At 44.2% G+C, this 13022-nt stretch overlaps 2 protein-coding genes across 3 annotated transcripts; both read left to right on the top strand.

Annotated features, from left to right (window-relative positions):
- The first annotated feature begins 1986 nt into the window (after window positions 1–1986).
- On the top strand, window positions 1987–11385 carry LOC120111858. The gene is made up of 4 exons (XM_039129930.1): window positions 1987–2863; window positions 3162–6353; window positions 11118–11266; window positions 11365–11385. The coding sequence occupies exons 1-4, from the start codon at window positions 1987–1989 to the stop codon at window positions 11383–11385; spliced, it is 4239 nt and encodes a 1412-aa protein (XP_038985858.1).
- Window positions 9141–13022, top strand: LOC103709801 (S-adenosylmethionine decarboxylase proenzyme). Of its 2 annotated transcripts, none has more exons than XM_008795300.4 (3): window positions 9141–9351; window positions 11118–11266; window positions 11365–13022. In XM_008795300.4, exon 3 carries the CDS (start codon window positions 11570–11572, stop codon window positions 12713–12715), a length of 1146 nt encoding a protein of 381 aa, XP_008793522.3. In that variant the 5' UTR covers window positions 9141–9351; window positions 11118–11266; window positions 11365–11569; the 3' UTR covers window positions 12716–13022. The 2 variants fall into 2 exon arrangements, with proteins under 2 accessions (XP_008793522.3, XP_026661508.2); XM_026805707.2 differs by having other exon boundaries at window positions 11122–11266.

Raw genomic sequence — 13022 nt, forward strand, 5'->3', positions numbered from 1 at the left:
CTGATATAAAATGAGGAGAGGGGGCCTGGGGACGGGTTGGGGTTTTATGTTTTATAACGACGCTTTTAAGCGTCGTTGTTTCTCAAAGTTTTACCGACCCTATAAAGCGTCGTTATTGTTCCAGATTTTCCGACGCTTCACCTAGCATCGGAAAAATATAGTCGGCAAAACCCATATTTCCTGTAACCTTTAGCTGAGATGCCACGTCTAGCGAGAGCCAAAGAGAGGTTTTTGTCCCCTTTTTTTTTTTTTTTTGCAAGCAAAAATCCAATATGGCTTTTGGTTTATAATTTCTTTTTAAATAAAATTATTTTATTTATTTTCTAAATTTTTCTACTATCATCTCTTCCTTGTTATTATTTTTATATATGTTTGTTTTGGATCCTAAGTTGGTACATTTGATCTTTTTCTAATAGCATGCTTTTCTATATTATATCCTTTAATTTCTCGTCTCAACTCCTTCCGCTGTTTTTGTATGGAGATAGAGTTGGGATCCTCTTCAGTTGGGGATTGAAAAGGAGGGTCCGTTATTAAAAACACTGTTATCACTTAATCACCAAACGGTCTCCATGATTCCATAGAATGTACTGCATGATCGCACAAGGCATACACAATGAGTAGTTATCCTTTAAAATAAAAATCTTCCAATTTTAAGGCACCTCATGGTTTCTTTTGTTCATCCCTAAAGATCCCGGAGCATGTCCAACTATTTCAAATGCCTCCATATCAATTGCGAGACTGAAGATGTGGATGGTGAAATAAATATAGATGGAGCCCTTAATCCAACAATATCTCAAAGCTCATGAGATTACCGTAATCTCGACCATTTTATTTCCTTTTTCTCCATTCCCTTCCTCCTCACGCAACTTCAAACAGGATACACTTTCAAAACATCAAAATTTTGAGGACTATTAGATTAGCCTTTCACATGGATCTTAGTTTCTTAAAATTTGCTTGGCGTTTCTTTCCTTCTATATCCACCTCCTTAGTAAAATTGTAATATTTATGATGCAGCACCGATCACGGGAGAGGCTGCTGTGGCGACAGAACAAGAAAATCAGAGGAAGAGGGAGGAAAAAGAGGAGGAAAAGAAGAGAGGAAGAGAGGAAGAGAAGAGGGAGAAGAAGGGAGGAGGAGGGGAAAGAGAGAGAGGAGAAAGAACGTGGGAGAGAAATTTTTAATCACTTCATTGAAACCCTAATCATGATAAAAGTCTCCTATATATAGAGCGCAAACAAGAATAATTAATATAAACCCCTTACAAAAAAATAATTTTCAATAAAGCCCTAAAATAACACAAATAAAGCCCTACAAAATAAAATACAAACAAGCCTAGAAATAAAATAAAATGCTAATGAAAATGGTGGACTAGACGGGCGGATGATCAGCTCTGATGTCCCCATCAATTTATGCATTTAAAGTTCTTAAAATAATTCCATACAAATGTTGAAATTGTCCTAGAGCTAGGAGCTCAACAGAATCATATTTAAAGGCTCACTGTGGCTTGCATGATCCATGCTATGTCTCAATATTTTTCATTGATATGGTGACATCTAGAGAAGTGGCAGTTGATCGAGCATCATGCAATATAGATGAATAATTAGAACCAGCAAGAACCACTGAATTAGGCAGAAAATAATAATAATAATAATAAAAGAGCACACTTGCGCAAGATAGTAGCTTGCATGAAAGCAATCCTGGTCTCCATGCAAAAGGGGAACGGAAAAGCTAGAAAACAAGAAAAAAGACGAGAAAGTTGAAGGTGCAAAAGAAGTCTAGAAAGGATGCATGTCGACATGTTTGAGATCACCACAAGTCATTACATGTGGATAGAAACAAAAGAGAGTGGAAAATTATTGCTCCATGGAGAACGAGAGCATGCTTCTGCTGATGTTCATGGTGGAATGGCAGCATGTAAAGATGACATCGAGGTGAAAGGGTGTGCTGCCTGAGTTGACTGGGTTGGCCCGGAACCCAGCAGAGGAGATGGGCCAGAAGTCGGGCCCGGATGAGTCGGCCCAGCAGGTGGACCATGGGTTGGCCAGGGGTCAGAGCCCAAGCCCAATGAAGCGGGCTAGGAGCCCGCACAAGCCCAGTCCAGCGCTGGGGGCGGGGCCGGCCCAGGGCCTATCCCGAACTGCTTCATCTTCGTCCTTCGATGGTCGGGAGGGTCGCTGGAGGGAGATTGGGAGGAGACACTTCCGGAGTGCCTCCCTGCCTCCGGCGAGGGCTCCTGCTCGACTGAAGCCGAAGCTGACCGGAGGTCCCGGCAGGGGGGTCGTGGAGTCTCCATCGGCGCTGCAGCCGAGTGCCTCTCCGGTTGAGGGTGGTGCTGCGTCGGGCGGAATGGAGCCGATGCGTGAGGGGAAGTCGACGGCGGAGCCGGTGGCGGGGCCTGAAGCTGATGGGCTGTGCTCTGCTAGGGCGGTGCTCCCCCCCCCCCCCTCCCCGGATGCCGGAGGCTCCACGTCGAGCCGGTCGGTTCGGTTGACTCGGGGCGCGCTGATGATGCCGGTGGCGGCGGCTGATGTTGGTGGACCGGCTCGTGTCGAAGGAGGAGAGGGTGGTGAAGCTTTCATGGTGGAGCTGGGCAACGAGAAGGGAGTTTCTTGCCTCTCTGCAGAGACTGTGGCGAGTGCTTCCCATGCTCTGTCGACCACTGTTCAAGCCGGGAGAACTGGTTCGGAGGAGCTGGGCAGTCCGACCACAGAGAGCAGCTTCAATTTGCCAGTTGGGGCGGTGGTGACAAGGGGTGTGTCCGGGGGCTCGAGACAGGGGTCTCCGATTTTGGATCATGGGAGGGTTGTTGACCTGCTGAGAGCCTCAATCCAGGAAGGCAAGCTGGCTCCTGGTGCGGAGGGAGGTAATTAGTCTTATGAAGGTGCTAGCTTGGAATTGTAGGGGGGCCGCCAAACCTTCCTTTTCCTCCTCTTTCAAGAGGTTAGTACAGCTTCATAATCCTGGAATTTGTTTCCTTTGCGAAACACGGGTATCCGGTGATGGATTACGTCGAGTTCAGCGGCGATTGGCACGTGATTGGGATTCCTTTGCAGTGGAGTCCCGGGGGTTATCCGGAGGCATTCTGATGTTGTGGAAGCGGGGTCTAGGTTCTGTGGATGTATTTTGTCATTGCTCTCAGCAAGTGGTAATGGTCATTTCAGAACCGAATGAACTCCTGTGGGTGTTGTGCGGGGTTTATGCTAGTACCGATTATAGGGTAAGGAGAACTCTTTGGGGAGAACTGACTAGTCTGCTGACCCAGGGAGTACCAACAATGGTAGTAGGGGACTTTAACTGCATCTTAAGCTCAGAGGAGAAGAGAGGAGGTAGACAATACTCTGATTCGGTGGATAGAAGGGAGTTTCGTGAGTTTGTGGGGAGGAATGGATTGGTGGACCTCGGCTTTTCTGGACCTCGTTTCACCTGGTGCAATAATCAATCTGGGCAGGCTAGAGTGTGGGAGCGGATCGACAGGGCCATTGCATCCCCAGACTGGATCCAGCGTTTTCCTGCCTACCAGGTTAGTCATCTAGCTCGGATTGCTTCTGACCACTGCCCTCTCTTGATATCGACAGAGGCAAGATCGGTGCATCATAGCCCCTTCCGCTTTGAGAAGTTGTGGTTGTCATATCCCCAGTCATGGGATGTAGTCAGGGAGGCGTGGAGTGTGCCAGTACGAGGGGATGCCATGCAGAGGGTGTCACGCAGGTTGGAGCTCACCAAACGCCGTCTTCGGCGTTGGAACCGGGAGACTGTCGGCAATATCTTTAGGAGGTTGGAGGAGGTGGAGGCAGTGATTTTGGACGCCCAGGGGAGGGAGGATCGAGGAGAGGACCTTACGGAGGCCGATATGGTGGATCTGCGGCGATCATTAGCTTCCCACCATTCCTTGTTGCGCCAGCAGGAGATCTTTTGGAGACAGAAGTCCAGAATTCAGTGGGTTAAGGATGGTGACCGGAATACTTGTTTTTTTCACCGATCGACAGTTATTAGAAGGCAAAGAAATATGATCCGGTCCTTGAGGGTTGAGGCGGGCCACTGGGTGGAGGAGGATTCGGCAGTTAGACAGGTATTAGTCGACTTTTTCAGGTCCAGATGGACTGAGGATGGGGGGATACTTAAGACGGGTCTACTTCCCCGGTCGGAGATCAGAGTGGATGAGTCAGAGAATACAGCCTTGATTCGGCCAGTGTCAGAGATGGAGGTGCAGGAGGCGGTTTGGGGTCTGGCAGAGGATAAGGCCCCTGGACCGGATGGCTTCCCACCATTCTTCTTCCGTAGATATTGGTGTATTATTCGAAGGGCAGTGGTGGAGGCAGTACAGTTTTACTTTACCCATGTAAGGATGGCAGATGATTGGAAGGCCACCTTTATCACATTGATACCGAAGCGTGTGGACGCTTCGGAACCGAGTCATTATAGACCCATCAGCTTGTGTACCACCTTGTACAAGGTGGTGGCGAGGATCATGGTGGGGAGGATGAAGAGCCTGATGCCACGGATCATTAGCCGGGAGCAGGGAGCCTTTGTGGGGGGGAGGAGTATCTCAGACAACATTTTACTGGCTCAGGAGATGATGGGGGATCTGCAGCGAGCCTCTAGGAGGCGATGTTTGATGGCAGTGAAATTAGACATGGAGCGAGCCTATGACCGGATCCGGTGGGACTTCCTGCGGAGGGCACTAGAGAGTCTTGGTTTCCACCAGGTTTGGATTGATTGGATTCTTGGATGTGTGCAGGGGCCTAGCTTCTCTATTCTGGTCAACGGCACGCCATCGCCCTTCTTCCGTGCTACTATGGGACTTCGCCAGGGATGTCCTCTGTCCCCATTTCTGTTTATTATTTGCTCGGATGTTCTTTCCCGGGCTATGCATGCTGCTTGTGGGAACCGGGAGCTGGCACCCTATTGCCCAGCCCCGGGTGCCCAACCTCTCTCACACTTATTATTTGCAGATGACTGCCTCCTACTCGCCAGGGCGCGGGTGTCGGATGCCAGAGCCCTCCAGGGCGTACTGACAGAGTATTGTGTGATGTCTGGGCAGAGGGTTAATCTACAAAAGTCCACTATCTTTTTCAGCCCTAGCACTGAGGGGAGGGTGCGCCGGGAGATCAGGGCGACTATGGGGATACAGGAGCAGACGGGGGCCCTGGTGTATCTTGGGGTTCCTATCACAGGGAGGAGGTTACGGGTGGCAGAGTGCGCCACCTTATTGGAGAGGGTGCGGAGCAGACTAGAGGGATGGAGGGCATCGTCTCTCTCTATGATGGGGAGATTGACGTTGATCAGGTCAGTTCTGTCTTCCATGCCTATTTACTTGATGGCTCACACAGTGGTGCCAAAGACTGTGCTGGTGGGGATTGAGCGGCTTATGCGGAGCTTTCTTTGGGGCTCCTACCGGGGGGGCCATGGGATACATTTGGTGGCTTGGGAGAGAGTGTGTTTACTACTGAGGGAGGGTGGGCTGGGGGTGCAGTCACTCTTGGTGCGACGCGAGGCTCTTTTGGCACGGAGGGCGGCACAGCTTGTCCTGGAGCCGCTCGGTCACTGGAGCCAGGTTATGATAGCCAGGTATGGCCGAGCGGGTCTCGAGGGCCAGGCGATAGGACGGCGGAGGAGATCCTTTATGTGGCGAGAGTTTGGGAGGTATGTGCCTATGGCCCTGGCGCATTCGAGGTGGCTGATCGGCGACGGGCGGAGTGTTGATGTGATGGAGGATCCATGGGTGGATGCAGTTCCTTTGAGACTATGGCCGACGACTATTAGCATTGAGGTGGGGGAGGGACTCCGAGTTTCTGATCTTCTCCGGCCGGGAGAGGCAGAGTGGGATGGTGACAGGCTGGGCCATCTATTTGGAGAGCACCTAGTTGAGCAGGTTCGGTCGATTCCCCTTCCGGGATCAGCAGGTCCAGATGTCAGGGTCTGGAGCACTACCTCTCGAGCGAGTGTTGGGATCGGAGAGGTTGCCAGGCTCCTTCAGTCAGGCTCACAGTTGGGCATAGATTGTGGCTGGGTGTGGAGGTTTGGGCTACACCAGCGGGTTGCTCTCTTCCTGTGGAAGGTGGCCTGGGAGCGGTTGCCGACATGCTCAGTGTTGTGCAGACGAGGTTTGAGCCTTTCCCCCTCTTGTCCAGACTGCGAGGTGGAGGAGTCGGTGGATCATGTTTTATTCCACTGCGTATGGGCGAGAGGGGTTTGGAGCTTGACTGGGATTCTGGGGGCCACCTGGAGTGGGAGAGATCTCTTCCTGGAGGAGGTTCGGCTGTGGGCTAGTGCACCTCAGACACGGGGATTGGCTATCCGGGCGTCTTGTACAGCGTACCAGATATGGCTGGCCAGGAACGCCCGAGTGTTTGGTGAGCGTCGGCTATCCCTACGTTTTGTGATGGAGCGGGCCAGAGCTCAGGCTGTAGAGATTGTTCAGGTAGAGCCAGCTCATCGACCTTTGATAGCTCGGGACATCTGGGGTTCCTATATTGCTTCGGCAGCTCCTCACAGGGTATTCTTTACCTGGGAGCCCCCACCCCCGAGCTTCCTCAAGGTCAATTTTGATGGCTCTGTCATGGATGGCGGCAGGAGGGGAGGGGCCGGATTTGTTGTTAGGGGCCCGAGTTTTGATGTGGTGGCAGCAGGGGGCCATCAGATTTTTGATATCTCTGTTCCAGGGGCAAAGCTGCGAGCGGCATGGATGGGCCTGTCTTATGCGTGGCGGGTACTCCGAGCGAGCTCGGTTTTTCTGGAGGGTGATTCGGCCACGGTGATTAGCTGGATCTGTAGGGGCCCGGGTAGTCATGCATGTGTTCATCCTTTGCTTCGCGACATTTGGACAATGGTGGGAGAGGGGGTTACATTTCAGGCCAGGCATGTATATCGTGAGGCCAATGGGGCAGCCGACTGGGTGGCTGCGTATGTAGCGAGCCACTCAGGAGGCACCCTTTGGGCTGGGGTGAGAGAGATGCCCGGTGCCCTTCGGGACATTTTGTATTCTGACTCCTTAGGGTGTATTCGTACCCGTATTGTATGAAATGACCGCTTTAGCAAAAAAAAAAAAAAAAAAAAAAAAAAAAAAAAAAAAAAAAAAAAAAAAAAAAAAAAAAAAGGGGGTTGGATCATGTCTTGCAGTGTCATTGCTATTGCTTTCTTTTGTAAAGTAGTAAGATTTAACTAACATTGGACTCTTGCACTTAGGTAGCTCTACGGCTTGTGTGGTTGTATTAATATCTAATTAAATAAATTGCTTCTGTGACTTTTTTTAAGCAACTAAAAATTGAGTATGTGCACTGCCCATTTGAGAAAACTAGAAAGAGAGTGAAAGATAGAGTTTAATGTAGAACATAAAGTCAAATCTATTCAGGAGTCGAATTAGAGAAAGAGAGAGAATCTAATACAAAATAGACGTTTCATGGAAAAGATTATAGGGAAAGGAATATGTGGTAATTTAACTATTTTATGACATATAAAAAGGATATTATCGAAATAAAAATTGATAGATGGAGTAAAAGAGCATATTTTCTTCATTGGAAACTCTCATTTTTATATATAATACAATTTCATGTCACTTTAGGGTTCATATTTTTCTCAAGTCAAGGCATGTTGACGTAAGTGACATATTTCTAAACCATGTTGCATTTCACAATGGACTGCAAGATTCATGACAGTCATACAATATAATTTTTTTTAATAAATTCCAGATCACATCCTATGCTGTTGAGCAATATATCTAAATCCCACTCAAATAAATCCTAGTGCTTGGTGGATAGCCTCAACTAAACCCATAAAGTAGAGTAGCCACATATTAGTTATTCATTACTTCTACACCATGTAAATTGATCCATAATTTGTTAGCTAAGCTCTAAAAATATCTACCACCCTAACCATATATCATTTTGATGATGGTAGGTAGACTTCTTCAATTAGAAAGCTCCATCTCTTTGAGAGGAAGAGAGACGTATCAATATTATAATCATCTGAGCACAAATTCGTGGAGATGTACCAACTTGGGCTTCAATCACAATTCATTGACTTGGAAAATAAGAACGTAAAAGCCACTTACTTTGTTTCACTATCATTGTACTTCTAATCCTTACATAATCAGTATTTTATATACCGAGTTTCTTGTACACAGATAGATCTCTTAGTCACATCTATTTTTATATGAGTTTTTTTTTTGGTATGAATATCTTCTTAGATATTGAATTTTGCATGAATACCCTCATAAAATTAATATTTATATGTATACCCTCGTAAAACAATTGTTTTGCTATTTTACCCTTTTTTTTCTTGTTTTACATATGTATCTACACTATCTAATGCTTTTAAAAAATTAATAGTTTCAAATTAAAATGACTAAAATATTTTTAATGGGTAGATGTGCAAAAAGCAATATTTATAAGGCGATCGCAATGGAAGACAAAAAAGTAATTTCAAAATTTTATTTTATTTTTAATTAAAATATATATGACTTTTATTAACGGTATTAGAAGAACCATTATATTAGGGACATTTATGCAAAAATAGTATTTTATGAGGGTACATAAATAAATATAAATTTTAAGAGGGTATTCATACAAATTTGATTTTTTAGAAGGGTATTCATGCGATAAACCCTTTTTATATAAAACTACATTTGTTTTTTGCTTGCTAATGCATAAGATTAGAAAATAAATGTAAATAGTTATTGAAATCAGGGGATATATATATAAAAAGAAAATCTTCCAATCATCAGGAATTGCACATAAATAGGCTGTTATCTAGGGGTAGACTTCAATTCAAATTTATGTAAATATTTTCTTAAATTTTATATTTATAGAAATAAATATAATTTAATAGGGTATTTATGCAAATTTAAATTTTTAGAAGAATATTTCTGCAACAAATTTTTTTTTTTCCCTGGGAGATTAGAAGAAGGTCGCATCAAGAAGGAAACCCATTCCAAGGCTATATCCTTGTGTCCATAACCAAGATTAGATTCAGGTACCGAGCTAATTGAGGGCTTAGAGGTGGGAATTGGTTCGTTCCCCTTGGTTGTGGGTTTGGTTGGGTTAGGGGTCACGAGGCAAGGGGTCCCAAATTTGGCCAAAGCGGACCTACCGCCGCCGGATATCGCCAAGAAAGCGTGGCGAGTGACGTGCGGCGCCAGAGACCCGACGCCACCGCTTGGATTCCCCAACCTTCTCCTATTTAAAGCCGCCTCCGCCGCCTTTTCCTCTCCGTATCCGTTCCCCATCGCGCTCGCCTCCATCCATCCAGCTCTAGGGTTAGGGTTTCCCAATTCTGATCGCAGAAGAGAAGAAGGTTCGGTCTCTTGGAGAGTTTCTTCGCCGCCTTAGCGAGACAGCCCTTTTCCTCTGTCGCGTGAGTTCTCCTCTCAATCCATCTCTTCTCCTTAATCTCTCGTTTTACTATTTTTCCGCCCGTTTTTTGTATGATGGAATCTGTTAGATATTATGATCTCAGATTCCTTTTCATTGTTGGTTTCTCCTTTCCCTTTTTAGTTGTTTCAGTACAACGATTTTGGAATTTAAAATTAGTTCAAGAATGTTATATTCTCCTTGCTCTAATTTTTGGTGCAGAGGTTTTATAGATAAAATAATGGATGCATAATCTAAGTTTTGTGTAAGATGAACGAAGAAAAAGAATTATCAATCTTTTAAGTAAAACATCATGGGTATTCTATCAATCAAATCTTATATTTATTTACATGGAAAGGAGAAGAATCTAGTCTATACACGATGTTCGCGTAAATGCTTTTTCTTATTTTCTTAATGCAAAAGATTGTAGATTTGCAATTTTCCTATTTCTGTTTTTTTTTTTTTTTTGGGTATTTAGATTGCGTATGATAGATCTTAACTGAAAACTTTGTTGTGATTATTTTATTCTCATTGCGACCCGTGTGTTCTCATGAAAACCAATCAATTAAAACTGTTTCTTCTATAACTTCAATATTTAAGAAGGTTGGCATTGTGCTTGCTTCTTCACATAAAAGGTTTTTGCATTGGAGCAGAATTAAATCACCAAAAATTATGTATAAAAAAGTCCAAGATAAATGTAATTGTTATTTTTTTTCGTATTTTTCTTATCCAGCAGCATTGCACTACTTAATTAACACCCATTTTGTTCTTTTTTCATATCATATACTCAGATTACAACTTGTTATTTTGTGCTGTGTTAGTATAAGATCGTGAAGTTGGTAAGTTGGTATCTTTCTTCTTTTTAAATAAATTTATTCTTTTTCTCTTTATTTTATGTTTGAATTATATGATCAGGAAAATACTTGTGGGTTTTAAGATCATAGTTATAATCGAAATCTAGGATAAGGTGAACAAAGCAAAAAAGGGAAAACCTAACTAAAAACATACCAGTGTTTTATTCGTTAATTGAGTCTGAAAAATATATGAAGAGGAACAATTGAGTGTTCATTCATCCAGCAAGCCAGCCATCCATGTTCGTCCACATTCTAGCCTATGTAGATAATCGGAGAGATAAATAAATAAATAACAGGCATCTTTTCATGAAATTGAAGACATGTGCTTGCTACCAGGGGCGGATGCATTGTTCTTTCCTTAATAAATCTCCAATAATGTTTTTTTTCATGGCTGTAATTTGTAAAGTTCTCGGCCTTGCTCTACATGAAAGGCAAAGGACCGAACTTATGGCTCTTTCATTTTGTAATTTGAGAAGAATTAGATTGGGAACCATTGTTCTTTTAACTTATTAATGGCAGAGAATTTGTTTAAACCCCCCATCCACAAAAAAGCACAACAGTTTCATTGATGCTATTGCCTTTCCCCTTTCTCTGCTTTCTATCCTCTCTATTTATGTAAGTTGTCGATTCATCTGCTTTTCATGTGGTTTCATGGTTTAATTTTTTTGAGTTTGATGACATTATCTATTTTTTTACTTTTTTTCATTTTCAAAAAAAAAAAATATCATGCTATATTTGAGGCTGATGAAATTCTAATGTTACCGGAGGCACTCATGTTTTTCCAATAAGCATATAGCTGTTTATATTAAATCTTAATATGCAGGACTCAGGACTCAAGCTGTTCCTGATGCAGAAAATAGAAAAAAAAAGAAAGAACAATGCATTAATCTTTTTTTTTTAATTCTTTTTTCTTCAGGAAGTGTGAATGCTTTAATGGAGTCAAAAGGTGGCAAGAAGAAGTCCAGCAGTAGTTCCTTACAGTATGAAGTTCCCCTTGGCTATAGCATTGAGGAAGTTCGACCAAAGGGTGGAATAAAGAAGTTCCATTCTGCTGCTTACTCCAATGTAAGAAAATGGGAAAAAAAGGCTTTTGTATCTCTCTTTGTTTTCTTGATTACATGTTAAGGCTAACTGATATTATATTCTCTTTTTATCTGTTACAGTGCACGAGGAAGCCATCTTGATAACCCTTCAGATGCGTTCTTCTGTAGAGTAGGATTAGGATTACCTTCAACATTGTTTTGAATTCTGCTTATAAGCCATTCTCTTTGGCAAGCTGCTTTCTAACAACCAAATCAGCCTCTCAATCCCACCCCTTATCTTGTTCTGTGTTCTCCTTCCTTGGCTTTTGTTCCCTTTCTCAGACTGATGGCAGTCTTACCAGTGTATGACATGGGTTCTCCTCTAGCCTCACCAATCGGGTTTGAGGGCTATGAGAAGCGTCTTGAGATCACCTTCTCTGAAGCACCTCTTTTTGTGGATCCACTTGGGCAGGGTCTGCGTGCCCTTACTCGTGCCCAGATTGACTCCATTTTGGAACCAGCACAGTGCACCATTGTTGCGCAGCTCTCGAACAAGGATTTCGATTCCTATGTCCTCTCTGAATCGAGCCTGTTTGTGTACCCATACAAGATAATCCTCAAAACCTGTGGGACTACAAAGCTCCTTCTATCAATTCCAAGAATTCTTGAACTTGCTGAGGAGCTCTCTCTCACTGTTTTGTCTGCAAAGTACTCAAGAGGGACTTTTATCTCTCCAAGTGCTCAGCCTGCTCCCCATCGTAGTTTCTCAGAGGAGGTTGCAATACTTAATCAATTCTTTGGTGGCCTTGCATCTGGTGGGAATGCTTATGTGATAGGTGATCCGGCATCATCCAATGGGAATTGGCACATCTATTATGCTGCTGGAAAGCCTGAGCTGCCAATGGTTACTCTTGAGATGTGCATGACTGGCTTAAACAGCAAGAAGGCTTCCATCTTCTACAAGAATTTGGTGGATGGTCACTCTTCAACAGCAAATGAGATGACTAAGCTCTCTGGCATTTCTGAGATTATCCCTGAGATGGAGATATGTGACTTTGAATTTGACCCTTGTGGCTACTCAATGAATGGGATTAATGGCCTTGCACTTTCAACAATTCATGTGACACCTGAGAATGGGTTTAGCTATGCTAGCTACGAAGCCATGGGGTTTAACCCTGACAGAGTGGTCTATGGGGACTTGATCAAGAGGGTTCTTCATTGCTTTGATCCCTCTGAGTTTTCTGTGGCAGTCACCATCTTTGGTGGACGTGGGCAAGCTGGCACTTGGGGAAAGATGGTTGATGTCAATGGCTACACTTGCAAGGATCTGGTGGAGCAGGAGCTTGCTGGTGGTGGGCTGTTGATGTATCAGACCTTCTCTGCTTCCAAGCTGAAGGCAGTTTCACCAAGGTGTGTCCTACGTTGCTGGGATGGTCAGTATGGAGGAGGAGAAGGCTGGGAGAGATACCAGGTTGGGCTTTCGAGATTATAATTTGTGATTCTGGTGGTGTTTGCTCTGTTTGGCTTAGAAGCAGCATACAAGCCAAGTCATTATTGCACATCCATCTACTTAGTATTGTGAATTTTAATTTGGTCTTTGTGTTGTGCCTGAACTATGATCTTCAGTCTGTAGGTAAAATAAAAGGCTTTGTGGCTTGATGTATGCCACAAGAGCCGTATAATGTGTCCTAGTGTTTCAGGTAAGTGTAGTGTCTTGTATGGTTTATGTTTGAACCTATAATTTAGTATTTTGGAATAAAAAGCTTTGTGGCATGGTGTTTTCTGCCACAATAAGCAGA

Source organism: Phoenix dactylifera, chromosome 1 (genome assembly GCF_009389715.1).
Source record: "Phoenix dactylifera cultivar Barhee BC4 chromosome 1, palm_55x_up_171113_PBpolish2nd_filt_p, whole genome shotgun sequence".
NCBI lineage: Eukaryota > Viridiplantae > Streptophyta > Magnoliopsida > Arecales > Arecaceae > Phoenix > Phoenix dactylifera.